Raw genomic sequence first — 16,034 nt, 5'->3', positions numbered from 1 at the left:
CTTTCATTCATCTAATATAGACCCCCTTTTTCTGGTGATCACAGCAGAGTGGAAGAAAAGCTGTCTTTTTGGGGATGTTATTTCCATATTAGGGCAATGCCTTATATTTGCATCCTCCTTATGCATTCAGGCTGTAACTAGTATTTTTTAGGTGTAATAAAATTGTATAGCAAAAATATGTTGTGAACTTGATCATAAAAACGAGTGTGTCAGAAAACCTTTGTGTATTTATGGTAAGAATTATGCCTTGGTCTTTTCTATCTTAATGATGTACCTAGGCTGAACTAAACTCTATTATTTAAATGCAAGATGATTATTTCTAGAAAAACAATGTGCTGTGCTAAAAAATGGGTATTTTTATACTGAACTTGTGTGAATAGTGACCCAGGAGTTTGGGGACATGTGGCAATATTCAAGTGGTATTTCTTTTGAAGCGATGCTCCTTAAGAGTGACTACATTGTGGCCCTAGATCTGGGACCTTTCCTTTTAGTTAAGCTTTACTTCATTTCTGGAAAAGAAAAAATGTGGGATGTCAAGTATATTTGGTATTGCTTTTGTCTATCCTGTTCAGATTACCCTTGTTTCTTATTTTTGAGTTAAATTGCGGCATTGGTTCTAATGACCAAAGTGAGGGCGGTGTACATGATTGCATCACTGCAGCAGTTGAAGGTAGTACTTGCACTCTTTAATCATCATTATAGGAAGCAACTTGTATTATGGACAATATGGAGTGCTCACATGACTAGTTATAGGAAGCAACTTGTATTATAGACAATATGGAGTGCTCACATGACTAGTTATAGGAAGCAACTTGTATTATGGACAATATGGAGTGCTCACATGACTAGTTATAAGAAGCAACTTGTATTATGGACAATATGGAGTGCTCACATGACTAGTTAATGTGGAGTGCTCACATGACTAGTTAATGTGGAGTGCTCACATGACTAGTTAATGCGGAGTGCTCACATGACTAGTTATAGGAAGCAACTTGTATTATGGACAATATGGAGTGCTCGCATGACTAGTTAATGCGGAGTGCTCACATGACTAGTTAATGCGGAGTGCTCGCATGACTAGTTAATGCGGAGTGCTCGCATGACTAGTTAATGCGGAGTGCTCGCATGACTAGTTAATGCGGAGTGCTCGCATGACTAGTTAATGCGGAGTGCTCGCATGACTAGTTAATGCGGAGTGCTCGCATGACTAGTTAATGCGGAGTGCTCGCATGACTAGTTAATGCGGAGTGCTCGCATGACTAGTTAATGCGGAGTGCTCACATGACTAGTTAATGCGGAACTACTAAATGTTGTCTTGCTGCATTTTTAAGCTGAAGTCAGTGGCGTCAGTTAAGTGCTTTGTGAAGCAGTCAGACTTGGAGGTGTAAAGATTGAGTAATACAGTCATTAGCAAACAATTGGCCTAATCCTTACACTCTGCACCTCAGTTCGGGGCTGGCAACAAATGAGAAGCCCACCATTTTACACTTCAATGCAGCATTTGTAGGCTCACCTCTGGTGGTGAAATGTGACCTATCTTTAAATGTGATTTATGGAAGGGGCTAGTGGGCCACTGAGTTATGTGTTGTGTCCAAGAGATCAGAAAAGTTTGAGAAACACTGGAGTAGACCATGCTTCCTCTAGAACAGATGGAAAAACTCCACCCTAAAAGGAAGACACAGTGATCTGGTAAACAACCAGACTTTGCACCTCCAGGTAGGATATAACAAGCCTAGTGAGGCAGAGGTCCAGTACACAAGTTGTAGTTGATGCACATTCTAGAAACAAAAATAACAAAATCATTAGCGGAGATCAGAAAATTTATACCAGTTGCAAGATTAAGAACACTGCTTCGGACTACAAAATCCCTGAGAGCACATCTTCACAAACATTCAACTTGATCAAAGCAAGCTTGGTGTCAAAATACAAGTTGACCAGTTCACGTTCTTCATGAAATAAAGCTTTCTTAGTGGCAAGACAAGGCTGTTGGAAGAGAGCAGCTCTTCTGAGATAAATACATACTCACAAAAAGTATTGCAAAAGTAATTTATTTCAGCCTAATCTGTAATTAAAAAGGAATACTGCTACAGACATTGTACAATCTTCATACGTACCTCTGATGCATATATAATCAGAGTCATAGACTGTACAAGGCAAGTGAGACCAATGGCCATTTATGCCTTAACAGTATCCACGTTAGACCTTTCCTCCATTTTCAAGGAGCAACAGGCCAGTTATTCAGGGCTGTATTTGTGGATACCCTTCCAGTTTTCTAACTCCTTTTTGAGAGAAAAAGTATCTTACAGTCCTTAAATTCGAGTTGAAGTTTGTTCCAAGGAAGGGATAAATGTTGCATGATAGATTTGTCTCCATGGTGTTTTATTTGCTCAAGCAAATTTAGATCCCTGGTTCTGCTGGATTTCTGGAGATATGAGGTCTTGAACTACTGAGTACCTGATAGCCAGAAAGTCTAAACGTAACAGTATTTTTGAGGATGAGGAGTACCAACATCCTGGAAGAAAGCAGTTGTAGCTATATTACTTAGAGGGTAAAGATCTATCAGATGCAGCTTCATTTCAATACTAAGTCATGATTATAAAGTGTTCATGACTGTAAAAGAATGGCAAAAGTAATGCCAAAACTGATTACGGATCAGTGTGGTTTTGTGGAGGGGAGGCAAACATTTGACAATATTAACAGAACATTGATCACTGCGGTGGTGGTGCTGCGGTAGCGTTGTCGCATCACAGTAAGACGTTGTCCTGTTCGATTCTCAGCTAGAGCATCTTCTGTGTGGTGACATGCGTGAATGGGCGTACCTTCGTTGAAGGTTGTGCATCAGGGCTGGCAACTCGGCATGCAAAAATCTACTGCCAATCATTAGCGGACCGGAGTTCCGCTATGGCGACCCCTAACCGGGAAAAGCTGAAAGATACAACAACAACAGAACATTGATGATCCAGAGCGAAGCAGAATGTAAAAAAATGCCATTGTTGTTGGTGAGTCTTGATGCAGAGAAAGCATTTGACAGAGTAAGCTGGGACTTTACACAAAACACAGGTCAACTGTAGTTTAGTTCTATTAAACGTTCTGACCGTAATTCAACAAAAGAAAACAAACAGAATACTGAGGAAGGGTTATTTCCCGAAAGCTTTATTTCTGTTAATAAAGTGAGCGTTTTCTTCTTCTTTGTTTTCTTTTGTTGTAAGCTTGGACTTTATCAGCAGGGCAATGGAAGCATTTGCCTTTCCTGAAAAAATAATAAGGTTGATTTGGAGGATGTATGAGGGATCGGAGGCAAAAATTAAAGTGGGTGGGGTCATCTCTAATAATTTCTGCTCGAGCAGATATACCAGGCAGGGGTGTCCTCTTTCCCCTTTATTATTTGCATTATATTTAGAGCCATTGGCAAAGAAAATAAGGGACTCGGAAATTCAATGATATAATTGGTATGGTAGTGAAAAACATCTGGCTCTATTTGCAGATATTATTTTATATCTGACAAAACCAGAAAAGAGACATTACAGTGTTGTGGAACATTTTGAGACTGTTTCACATCTTTTTGGGATACAAAATGAATGAAGCTAAAATGAAAGCAATAACGCTAAACTATGTACCCACATACGATTTGGTTTAGCAATATCCACATTTATAGGGACATGATAAAATTAAATATTTAAGAGTATGGATTAAAAATGATTCTGGTGTAGCAGCTAAGGGTATGTGGGAAGAGACTAAACAAAAGATAATACAAAAACTGAGAAAATGGAAGCGTTGTTATGTGGACAGTAAGATACAAGCGGTTAAAATGTCTTAGTCCCATTAGTCTTATACAGAGGTCAGGCAGATTTTTATCAACCAGAGGAGAAGTGGATAGCAATTACTAAAGAGCTGAAGGGCTTTATCTGGGAAGGGAAGACGGCACGAGTCAAGAGGGATAATATGATTCTTCCACTAGAACAGGGCAGATTGGGATTACCCGATTTGAAGGGCTGTTTCAGAGCTACACTTTTAAGATTCCTATACACAGCATAAGCAGAAGTATAATATAAAGTGGAAAGGGGTGATGAAACAAGAGGGGAACTCAAGAAGCAAGCAGAGACTGGGATTTTGGATGCAGGCCTTTAAGAAGATAACAGTCATACAGAATATTATATCTATAAATTAGAAAGTATCCTAACAACTAAGCCAACACGGGAATGGAGACAGGAGATTCTGCCAATAGAGATGAATGCAATTAGGGATGTAGACAATAGGGGGCTGGAATTTGTCGAAAACTGGCAAAGGCACCAAGGTATTGGGAGCAAATAACTAGAGGGGGAAAAGTGATAGAATGGGAAGAGGCCAAGAATTTATTTGGACTGCAGGTTAGACATTGCCTTTCCTATCAAGGATTGATAGAGTACAGGCAAAGAGAAAGAAGTAGGGGGATCCTAAACAAAAGACCAGCACTGGTAGAGTTTATAGTAGAATCTGGAACAGAAGCTGCCATTAAAAAAGGAATAATTAGAGCATATAAAATATTGCATGGTAACTATAAGACTCAATTTAGAGGAGGTTGGAAAGGATTGGCAAGAGAGACTGGATAAGCAATTCACAAAGAAACAATGGGAGGTTATATGTATGTCTCCCAAATATGCAACAGAATCTAGAAGATTTAGGATTTTTGCTTGGAAATGTTTACATATATATTTTTATACCCCAAGCAGACTCCAGAGAATTTTTCCTCCGGTAGACAGCAAATGTTGGAGGTGTAATGGTGAAGAAAGAGGTAATTGGGAACATATCTTGTGGGAGCGCGGTGAGTTGGCAAACTTTAAAGATTCCCTGCAGGATGCACTGTCGGAGATGCTGGGTGGGCAGATTGGTGTGATGAAGGAGATGATTTTTCTGTGGTGTGACAGAGAGACGGAATTGCCTAGACATGGTAAGGCCTTCCTTGGTCTAATTATGGTGGCTGCCAAAAAGCAATTAGTAGTAAATGGAAATCAAAATCTAAACCAGCTATACTAGAAGTAGTGACTATAGTAACACATAATAAAACAACTTGAACTGAGATCTTTAGAAAAGGTAGGAGCAAACTACAAAGGAAAAAATGTGAATTATGGGAACAATACTTCAAGGGGATGAATAAGGTTTAAAAGAAGGCAGGACTTAAATGATCTATGTAATGTTTGACTGAAAATGACTGGGTAGATTATAAGTAATGTATAATGTTTGCAGCTGGGTGTGTCATTATGGTTTGTGATGTAAAATGCTTGCAGCTAGGATTGTGTCATTATGGTTTGTTTTCATTTATATAAATGTATGATTGCTTATGTCGTAAGTGGTGGTTTAATTAAGATGTTTCTTGTTTAAAAAAAAAAAAAGGTCAGGAATTGAATAATTCATGTAATATTGCTTAGGTTGTATGATATAGCAGTATATGTGAAGTATGTTTGCGAACATTAACTTAATACAGTTATAGACAACTTTACAGTTATATAAAAGTAATCAGCGTCACAAGTGATAATTCCATAAACGTGCTAAACATAACATTTTCTAAAAAAATATGAAGGACAAAACTTTAATGTCTGGCATTATTGATTGACCGTAATCCTGAGTGATTCAATTACCAGAAAAACAGTGCAATGGAACATGGTAAAAAAAAAAAAAAAAAAAAAAAGTAAAGTCGGGGGCAGTTGAGAGCTGTGATTAGAGCAGAATAGGTGTGACCTTTATACTGTAATCTGATGATCTGCTGTAGGGGATTATGATAAGTTATCTTATTATAGACAGTTTATGTTCTTGAAATGCAGATGCTAATGAATTCACTTTGCAATTGAAGCTGAAGAAGTGAATCTTAGCTTTCATTTCAGGAACACAAAAACTGCTCATCAGAAGGCAGAGGAACATACTTGTATGTGCCTTGTGCATTTTCTTTACATATTAGATATACTTGGTTTACTGGCTGCTGTTTATTAAGGGTTCATATCGTTGGGGATGACCTGCATTTGTGAGTCACATGTTAACTTTCTTGCACTATATATGCTATCAAGTCTTTGCGTTGATATAGTGTGGTGTACATTACAGATACCACAACTCTGTACAGACTTGTTCTGTATTGGGTGGTAATCTTATCACCCAACGTTTTAGTGCAAGAATTCTGGACATAACCAAAAATAATGAGGGGGACAGAGACCCAAGATCAGGGATGGATTTTAAGTATTGCTTTTATAAACTTAGAAAGTTGCTAAAGTAGCAGGTTTGCATTAGCATGCATTTTCTGAAACTTAAATGTCTGTTATGTAATGACTTCAGTCCTCAATGATTTGCAAGAAAGCCACACATCTCTATGAGTAAGAAATCAAAAAATATGAGGCAAAAATCTGGGCATTGTGTGAAAATCTAGACTGTTGAGAGGTGTTGATGATATTACTGTCACCTCATGACTGCTTTCTTTCTTTGTCTTTTCCTGTTATGAGTCATGCATACTTTCAAGTATGTGTTTTCTCAGTTTATTGGAAACTTGCTATTTTAAATATTAAATCATGAAGAAATGTTATTTCTTCCGTGAAGGAAATTTTCCACAATTGTGATTTTGTTCAGGTCATCACTGGATCAAAAGATTGGAAAAAACTGTATAACATACCATAGGGCATCAAGAACCTCATCACTCCTGGGGGTCTCACAGTTCCTAAACCCGTGATTTAATTCTTTCTCCCGCAGTTATTACAGTACAGTCTTAGCCACATCCACTGCAATATCATCCGTTTAACCACACCTTTCTGTGTTTCACTTTGGACGTCTGAAAATATGGCAACCCCTCCTTTATGTAGAGGGAGCAAAAGTAACCATATGCATTCATTGACAGAAGCTCAGCCTTCTTGAAATTGCTACTAATGGGTCTGATCAGAACTGCACTGTGTATGAACAACCAGTGACCGGTCATGCTGCTGTGTTACGACTTGGAAACTAGCAGCAACAGGATGTTCATGTTGATGTTTACCAGCTTGGGAGGCATGGCTGATCAGAACAGAAGGGTCTATATTAAATCACCGAACGCTTAAAAAAGCGAACAGTGATATTAATCGACCCTATGCAAGTTAAAGCTTACACGAGATGTCAGAACAGTGATTTTTTACCAAGGGAAAAAGATAGCTGTTCCAACAAAAAAAATATATAAAAATCAGTTTCAAACATTACATTAAGTGGGGGGCTTCACCCCTACACTCCCCTCCCCCCTCTTAAGTATACCAACTCCGAGACCGCACTACAGTGCCGAAAATGGCAAAGTACCGAAGCGGCCAAGCAAATTCTTTCCCAGGGAAAAAATTTGCTTGACAGCCGCTTTGATATTTTGCGTTTTCAGCCTTTTAAGGTCGACCAAGACGAATTCAAAAGAATGAGTCTTCGGTCTTCTAATATAGACCCGAACAGAAGGCTTGTAATTTGCACATTCTGAGCAGTGTTGATAAAGGGTATAAGAGAGGTGCCATTGCCTGTGCAACAGGTAAATATACATTTTTCATTGGCAGCCTGGGAGCACCTTCTGGTTGTGACAGTAATCAAATGGGGAGAGAGAGGGAATCAAACCTTGGACTATGGGATGAAATGTATATGCTGTTCATAGAGTTATCCGTGACATGGGATGTAGGTATCTGGTTTTCAGCTGACCCATTATGTTCATCAGATCTGCTGTGTTGGCCATTAGTTATCTTATTGATATGCTATACTGTCCACAACTTTAATATTACATCATTGATATGCTGTACTGTCCACCACGTTAATATTACATCATTGATATGTTGTACTGTCCACGTTAATATTACATCATTGATATGCTGTACTGTCCACCACTATGATACTACATCACTTGCTGTAGAATTTGCTAAGGTTACTTATTAATTAATTCTTCATTTTGTCAGATATCAAAGCTTTTTTGCATTGTAGTGAATTTTGTGCAGGGATAATTTCTCTTTGTTGCTAAAAGTTTTTGGTATCTACTGACAAGAGGACAAGAACTTACACAAGGCCCTGGGGTACTCCATTTTAATCATTTTTGGATGTGATGCAGCATTGCTTTAAGTTAGTTGGTCTGAGGATGTCAGTAGGGCAAGTGTGCAGATGTTTTACCGATGCTTATCTACATGCTGTTGGCTGACTGGTGGGCTAGAATGGCCACTGCAGCAGTTTTAATGCCAACTTTTTGGCAATTAATTTAATGTGACAGTTTGGAGGATTAAAGTTGTGAGCTGTTAAAAGCTGCTTCCTGTAGTCAAGGGTACAAGGTTTTATTCCTTCCACCTCCATTTGTGTACTGTACGACTCTAAGCAGGTCACATAAATAGACAGTGCCCCCAGGTTGTGCTTGAAAAGGCTGAAATTGTCTAGTGGTCTTACCCAGTTAATAATAATTAAAAAATGACAGCCTGCCACCCATGTTGACATTCACTGTTGCACTAAATATCGTCAGTCAGTTCTTCTGCACTACAGATGATACTGCTAAGAATTGCATATGAGGATGTAGTCCTAATTCCTACTTGCTACAGCATTTTGGGATCCTTTTCAAGCAAGGCAAGCTGTGTTGGTGAGCTTAGTATTTAACAAAACATTCTCTCACTGCAGAAAAGCGCGTCTCAGAAGTCTTGCTAAGTTGTCTTGCAGTGATATGTGTAAGTAAAATTTCATCTAAAAGCATAGCTGTAGTAGTTATTTTGCTATAAATGTTGGCTGTAATGTTCCGTGAATGTGAATGTTGGTTTGAGATTTAACTGTGTATACATTTAGTATTCATTTTCTTTTTACATTACTGATGTTAGGGTTGGCATAATGGTTAAGGTGTTACCTTACAGATACAAGGTACAAGATTGGATTCTCACCTTTGGGAACCATGGCCTTAAAAAGGCCTGCCTGGCTCCATTAGCCTAGTAATTACCTAAGAACTTGTGACCCAGACTATGGTCACTGGGGACTAAACAGTGAGAAAGAGGCAGAGGGATGGTGTCCATAATGTCAGGCCCTCCACTGTTGAGGATGTTAGCTAATGTGAGGGGGAACTCGTACTGGAGGCCAGAGATTGTTCTGTCTTAGACCACACGATCAGTGTGGTCTGTGAAACAGACATTCCCTTCTTGGCATATTCAACCCTCATGGCAGAAACAGAAGTGAGCAAAAACAGTCACTGTGATGAAGGATGCCAGTCTGACATGGAGTAGCAGAAATCAGCACCGTACAGTGTGGTGGTGAAGAACATCCCATGGTAGAGTGAAGGCATTTTCCACAAAATGGTTTGCAATTGAGTTTGTCATGTCTGAGCACCATCCCAAAATTCCTTGTATGCCTAAATTGGAGATTATATTGGGAATCAGTAGAGGAAAGGTCCTAGTCAGTTGCTGAAGGGGATCCTAAGTGGTCATATCAGAGGACCTAATGAGTGCCATGTTGCAAGTAGAAGGGTATAAGATAGAAACTAATAAAACCAGCAGATTTTTGGCTATGTACTTTATAATTAACAGCTTGTGTGTTTCTGTGTGCTTTGTAATGGATCTTGATCTCAGCAAAAATTGTGAGTTTATTTCACTTTATTATAGGCACACATTTTCTGGAAATATTTGAATTTTCATTTTATCTTCCTTTAAGACTAACATACGCTATTTTTGTTTGCAGAAAGCATCCTAACTGGGAGTGACTATGAGGTAATGATGCAGATCGATTGTGAGATACAAGACACGAAAATTCTGCACATCAAAGCCTCTCTGATCCCACCATTTCTACGTGAACATCAGGGACCCCAGAACAGCTCATACTATGGAGCCCCCTCCACTGCAACTCGCACTGCCCCGCTTAGTGCCATCTCGGGCAGTGTCCAGTAACCTAAAGATGTGATGTCCCCACTGACAGATCCCACGGCAGCACTGACATCATTAGAATGTGCTATTTCATTTCCATGGACATGGAATAATAAAACTGAATCCTGTGTTTGAATGTGAGAGAGATGCTGAATATACTATTAAGAACATTTTTGATTGCTGTGTAGATTTTTTTTTATTTTGTTTTAATTTTAAAGATTGTTTTTATAAACATCTTGTTATTGTGGTGGATTTAGACAGTCTGCTGGGAAATTAATGCACATACCTTAGACTGTTATTTTTTTACTTCAAGACATGGGTTTATAAACTCTGAATGTATCATGAACAACTGAAAAAAATGTTATGCCCTTGTTGACGTGACTGGATTGTGGATTGTATTTGGTTCTTTTTCAGAAAATGCCTGCTATATTATCTATTTTAAGTACAGACAAATGGATTCACTAGAACCCTTCAGTAGTTTCACAGATTTGGAAGGCTTGTTCTATGGTCTCATAAAACGAGCCTTTGACCATTCTGTTTGTTATTGGTGACTGAAAGGGACAGTAGGATCATGTAGTGTGAATAATTTACAGATTGTATTTCCTTTGTTTATCTAGAAAACGGATTTGTTGTAAATGTTATACAACAGATCTTATGTACTATGTAGTTTGTTATTGTCAGATGGTAATGGCTTTGCAGATAGCACGCACACCTTTGATGACAGAAGGTTTAAAAATATTAGGTTCTGTCTCCATTCCAGGCAGTTGAGATGAAATGCCACTAGTGCCATTATAGTTTGTGGTGGTGGGAGTAGGGAGTGGGGTGTTGTACTTGTGAGGTTCCATCTGCCTTTTCTACATTTATTTGAAGCAAATGTGAAGTGTCATGCCATTTAGTGTCAAAGTGATAAGAGAGTTCCCCTAAAACAATTTATGTGGTCATTGTATGTACTGTGTTAGGAGATGTAAAGAAAGTCAATCATAGGTTTATTTCTATTCTTAAGAGAAATTTCTTCGATTGCAGGATTTAGTAAAAGTAAGAATATGTTCAACTGAATGTATATTTTTAAAGAAACAAGATATGAAGACTTTGTAACATTATAACAAAAATGTATGTGCCTCCTTGCCTGTTGTAGCCATTCCTAAAAGGGTTTCGTCTAACTTGCCTGTTGACTTCTGTAACATCAGTAGTTTTTCCTCAGTGCAAGAACTTGTACACAGCACTCTGTGTTTGTTCCCTTGAAGATTAGATTTTCAGATGTTGTGTATGTGCTGATTGCTCTGGGTTTGTTCCCTTGAAGATTAGATTTTCAGATGTTGCGTATGCTGATTGCTCTGCATTTGTTCCCTTGAAGATTAGATTTTCAGATGTTGCGTATGCTGATTGCTCTGCGTTTGTTCCCTTGAAGATTAGATTTTCAGATGTTGCGTGTGCTGATTGCTCTGCATTTGTTCCCCTTGAAAATTAGATTTTCAGATGTTGCGTATGTGCTGATTGCTCCGCGTTTGTTCCCTTGAAGATTAGATTTTCAGATGTTGCGTATGTGCTGATTGCTCTGCGTTTGTTCCCTTGAAGATTAGATTTTCAGATGTTGCGTATGCTGATTGCTCTGCGTTTGTTCACTTGAAGATTAGATTTTCAGATGCTGCGTATGCTGATTGCTCTGCGTTTGTTCCCTTGAAGATTAGATTTTCAGATGTTGCGTATGCTGATTGCTCTGCGTTTGTTCCCTTGAAGATTAGATTTTCAGATGTTGCGTATGCTGATTGCTCTGCATTTGTTCCCCTTGAAGATAATATTTTCAGATGTTGCGTATGTGCTGATTGCTCTGCGTTTGTTCCCTTGAAGATTAGATTTTCAGATGTTGCGTATGCTGATTGCTCTGCATTTGTTCCCTTGAAGATTAGATTTTCAGATGTTGCGTATGTGCTGATTGCTCTGCGTTTGTTCCCTTGAAGATTAGATTTTCAGATGTTGCGTATGCTGATTGCTCTGCATTTGTTCTCCTTGAAGATTAGATTTTCAGATGTTGCGTATGTGCTGATTGCTCTGCATTTTTTCCCCTTGAAGATTAGATTTTCAGATGTTGCGTATGTGCTGATTGCTCTGCGTTTGTTCCCTTGAAGATTAGATTTTCAGATGTTGCGTATGCTGATTGCTCTGCATTTGTTCCCTTGAAGATTAGATTTTCAGATGTTGCATATGTGCTGATTGCTCTGCGTTTGTTCCCTTGAAGATTAGATTTTCAGATGTTGCGTATACTGATTGCTCTGCATTTGTTCCCCTTGAAGATTAGATTTTCAGATGTTGCGTATGTGCTGATTGCTCTGCATTTTTTCCCCTTGAAGATTAGATTTTAAGATGTTGCATATGTGCTGATTGCTCTGCATTTGTTCCCCTTGAAGATTAGATTTTCAGATGTTGCGTATGCTGATTGCTCTGCATTTGTTCCCCTTGAAGATTAGATTTTCAGATGTTGCGTGTGTGCGGATTGCTCTGCATTTGTTCCCCATGAAGATTAGATTTTCAGATGTTGCGTATGTGCTGATTGCTCTGCATTTGTTCCCCTTGAAGATTAGATTTTCAGATTGTTCGTATGTGCTGATCGCGGTATCTGAAGATTAGATTTTCAGATGTTCATATGTGCTGATCAGGGTATGCTGGCATTATGCGAGAAGCAGTAGGAGCAGTGCATTGTCACATGATTGCAAAAACATATCACCTGAGGTGAGCATTTAACTAGTCTGTCAATTTGGTACCTACAATAAACACGTTTTGGGAAAAAAAATGAATACCATTTTGTCATGTTCCTTCCTGGGGGGAAAAACAGCAAGAGATGAGTAAAGATAATTGAGCACAAAAACATTGGTCATGAGACAAAAGAGTAGATGCAGTAGGCACCAAAGCATGATATTAGGCCATGTAAGGTATGGAGTATGGCCCAGGTCCTTTATTACTGCAGGGAACAGAAGAAGTGTGTTGTTTTTAGGTAACAAACCTGAAGAGCCTCTGCTGTGCACACAAGTACTCATCATAATGAAAATGAGTTCTGCACCACATCTCTTCTGTAAAAAGATATGGAGCTGGCTTTAGAAGGACCAGAGAGCGACATATATAATGTAGTGCTTTGTAGACCACTGGGCAATCCAGAGGGACATGTTTCTGATATGTTAATCTGTGCTTTTTATTCTGAACAAGGAAAGCTCATAATCAGGGCAGCATAAAACAAGGCACGTGTTTGCAATATACCTCAGTAATGATGCTTAGATATTTTTTTCTGAATACAGCTGAAGTGTGTAGAAACAAAAGCCCATTGAATCATAGAATTATAAGAAATTACTAGGCTATTGACCCGGAGGTCATTTCAAGCCTAGTTTTGTTCCAATTTGATACCATATAAATGTTAGGTAATACCCAATCCCTTAAATAATGAGAGCATGTTGGGACTTTAACATTAATTAAGTGATGTATTTAATACTCTTAGTCACACCTAGATGCATTGAGATCTTCTCTAAAGCAGTGAAGGAATTTGGAGTTTAAAGTTTGTAGCTTCAGATGTGTCTATGCCAGGAGGGTATATTCTCCTTTTTGAAGTCTCTACTTCTGATGTGCTATAAATTGGGAGGCTTCTCTTTGTAGCCTGAACTTCGTTGATATATTTACTTTTGATGACTTCTTGAAGCCTGAACTCCACATGGGTCATTTTGGACAGTACTATAGACTACCTAAACTACTATGGAAATTTGAAGGTGTGGAAAGTACGGAAAGCAGAAGTCACAGGTGGTAGAAGTGTTTAGTGTATTCTGAGCATTGGGGGATGTAAGAACATTTGAACGTACCCTGAGCCATTTGAAGTATCGTGAGTCTGAACATCATTCTGCTTGTATTGTTAACTGCAGAGGGGTTGTCAGGGACCATGAATTGAGGCACCTTTACTGCACTTTTGAAATGTAACTGAAATGAAAGCATTGTAGTTTTCATCTGGTATGTTAAGCAACAGAAATAGAGTGGCAATATTCCTTTGTGAACATTTTTCCACTTCCATAATTGACTGCAGTAAAGTCCCTGCATTTCAGTCTTGTTATTAATGTCCCAGTGTGATAAACCTTCATGTGTTCCTTCTTTAACAACAAGATTATTGGATTTGCTCATCACAGTCCCAGGCAGACATTTCAAATGTATCTTGTCATCTCATCTCTTCTGCAGCCTGTCAGTATTTCAGCATTGATAGTGGTACAAGGTATTCTCTTGTGTTTTTTGAAACTGACACTTAAAATTAAGGACCCTTCTTGATGGGTTCTTAGGTTCATCCTTTCTTCCATTCAGAATCAGGCATGTCTGTGGCCTATCCCATGGTTGGCATGTGCATGGACTTAATCTGAATCAAACTGCCCTATCACCTACCAGATGTATGTATATGCCCATCCTCTGAAAATACCATTCCTTTTTTTTAACACTTGCATGTTTAAAGTCAAGAAAATTACTGTTGTCTTTGAAGCTATTTAGTTCATATCGCTTGTAAATTCATACAGTGTACATGTGACCATCAGCATACCAGCCAAGACCTGTGCTGGCATTGCATGTATTATTTAGGAGAGGAGCACAACCTCAGGCAGTGTCACAAGTGCCAAAGGTTCAAATCTGCCCTCATAGCTCAGAGCTTTGGCCTGTTTTAGACCAAAAATGATGGAGGTGCTTGAGAGCTCTTAATGCAGTTATGGATTGAAAGGCCCTGCACACAACACCAGGCATAAATTAAAACATTATTACAAGGACCAAAGCTCAGTGGATGGGCCATTGCCTTGCCTTACTTGGCAGCAAGCCTGTTTCAGAAATGGTACTCTGAAACTTCCAGATGTTTAACTAATATTCAGTTAGTGGAGACCTCAGCTGTATCATTCCTGCATTTTGTCAGAGAAGGAGTGACCAGGGGAGGCATGGTCTCAGCTTGCTTCTTTTAGGTGCTGTGTCCAAGGATATGAGTGCCACCTACACCCAGTTGATGTATGTAGTCAGCATCCCGCCATCCTGGTAATGGGGGGTCACCTTCTTGAATTATCCTGTTGTGAATCATTAGCAGTTGAAGCTGAGATTTCCCCTTCATACTAAAATCTTTTCCACAAGCTCAGTTGAAGTGTCTGGTCCTAGTTGATGGGATCATTTTGGATTTTCTCACATCAGAGCTTAACTCAAGTTCTAGTCTGATGAGACTGTAAGTTGCAGGATGTCCTTCAAGGATGCATCTGCAGTCCTTACATATGGGTTGTCCTGCCTCAGGCAGCCCTTCGGTCAGCCGGATTCCAAAGTCTGGGTCCGGCGTCGGCTGATGTCGCCCTTTCCCCGTCAGAGCGCCTGGGGTATAAAAGCGTCAGCAGACGCCATCTTCCTCTGTCTTTCTTGCCGCGTGGTGCCCGAAGCAGAAGCAGTTCGCAAGTGCCGGTCGGCCAGCCCCTATAACTTCAGCTACCGAAGACTTCAAAAGCTAAGTACCCCGTTGGGGACTCTTTCTTGCCTCAGCCGATGTCAGATCAAGCGCTTAAAGTTAATAATTGCTTAACTTGTGGGAAACAAATACCTCATAAGGATTTCCATTCTTACTGCCTCCCCTGCCTAGGCCCAAACCACGACGTCTCGGCCTGTACTGCCTGTGCCTCCTTCAACCGACGCACTCTTAGGCGTCGGGCGGAGTTTGCAGAGGAATTTTTTGGGGCTAGTTACTGTTATAATATGCCGTCGGAGACTCCGACTTCTCATTTAACCAAAAAACGGAAGGACAAGGACCGACACACGCGGACCGTGGTTTCGGCTGAAACCACGCCTAGGCCTACAGCGAGTGTCTCGGTCTCGGCTGAAACAAAGTCCTTGGTACTTCCGACCGTGGAAACCACTCAACCGACAACCTCGGCTCCGGAGGCCTCTTCTGAGTCGGTTATAGAATTTCCCTCGGAAACCGGTGTTCAGGAAACATCCGACACCATTCCCCTAGACAAAACTATGCCAGCACGTGGAGCAGCCAGGCCTCCTGCATCCATGTCCATAAAAGCATTCACTAGGGCTAAAGCTGCTAAACAGACAAAATCTCTGCCTCCCAAGGCTATTCTTCAAGGATCCTCTACAGGTTCACAGATTTTAAGTTTAGCTGAGGACCTTATTTCCTTAATTAGGGGCTCTCAGCCTCATCCGGACAGGGGCTCTCAACCTCCT

The 16,034-nt window shown here is 39.8% G+C and overlaps 1 protein-coding gene across 1 annotated transcript in view; it reads left to right on the top strand.

The window, feature by feature from the left end:
* Positions 1 to 12,622, top strand: part of LOC122813060 (cyclic AMP-dependent transcription factor ATF-6 alpha-like) — a 2,557,378-nt gene extending 2,544,756 nt beyond the window's left edge. The window contains exon 16 of the mRNA XM_044085178.1: positions 9,649 to 12,622. Coding sequence (XP_043941113.1) covers positions 9,649 to 9,854 — 206 coding nt within the window. The 3' untranslated portion in view covers positions 9,855 to 12,622. The remainder of the gene's footprint in view (positions 1 to 9,648) is intronic.
* Positions 12,623 to 16,034: the final 3,412 nt, after the last annotated feature.

Source organism: Protopterus annectens, chromosome 10.part0, assembly GCF_019279795.1.
Source record: "Protopterus annectens isolate FY-2018-M chromosome 10.part0, PAN1.0, whole genome shotgun sequence".
Classification (NCBI taxonomy): domain Eukaryota; kingdom Metazoa; phylum Chordata; order Ceratodontiformes; family Protopteridae; genus Protopterus; species Protopterus annectens.
This window is presented reverse-complemented; position numbering and strand designations above follow the sequence as displayed.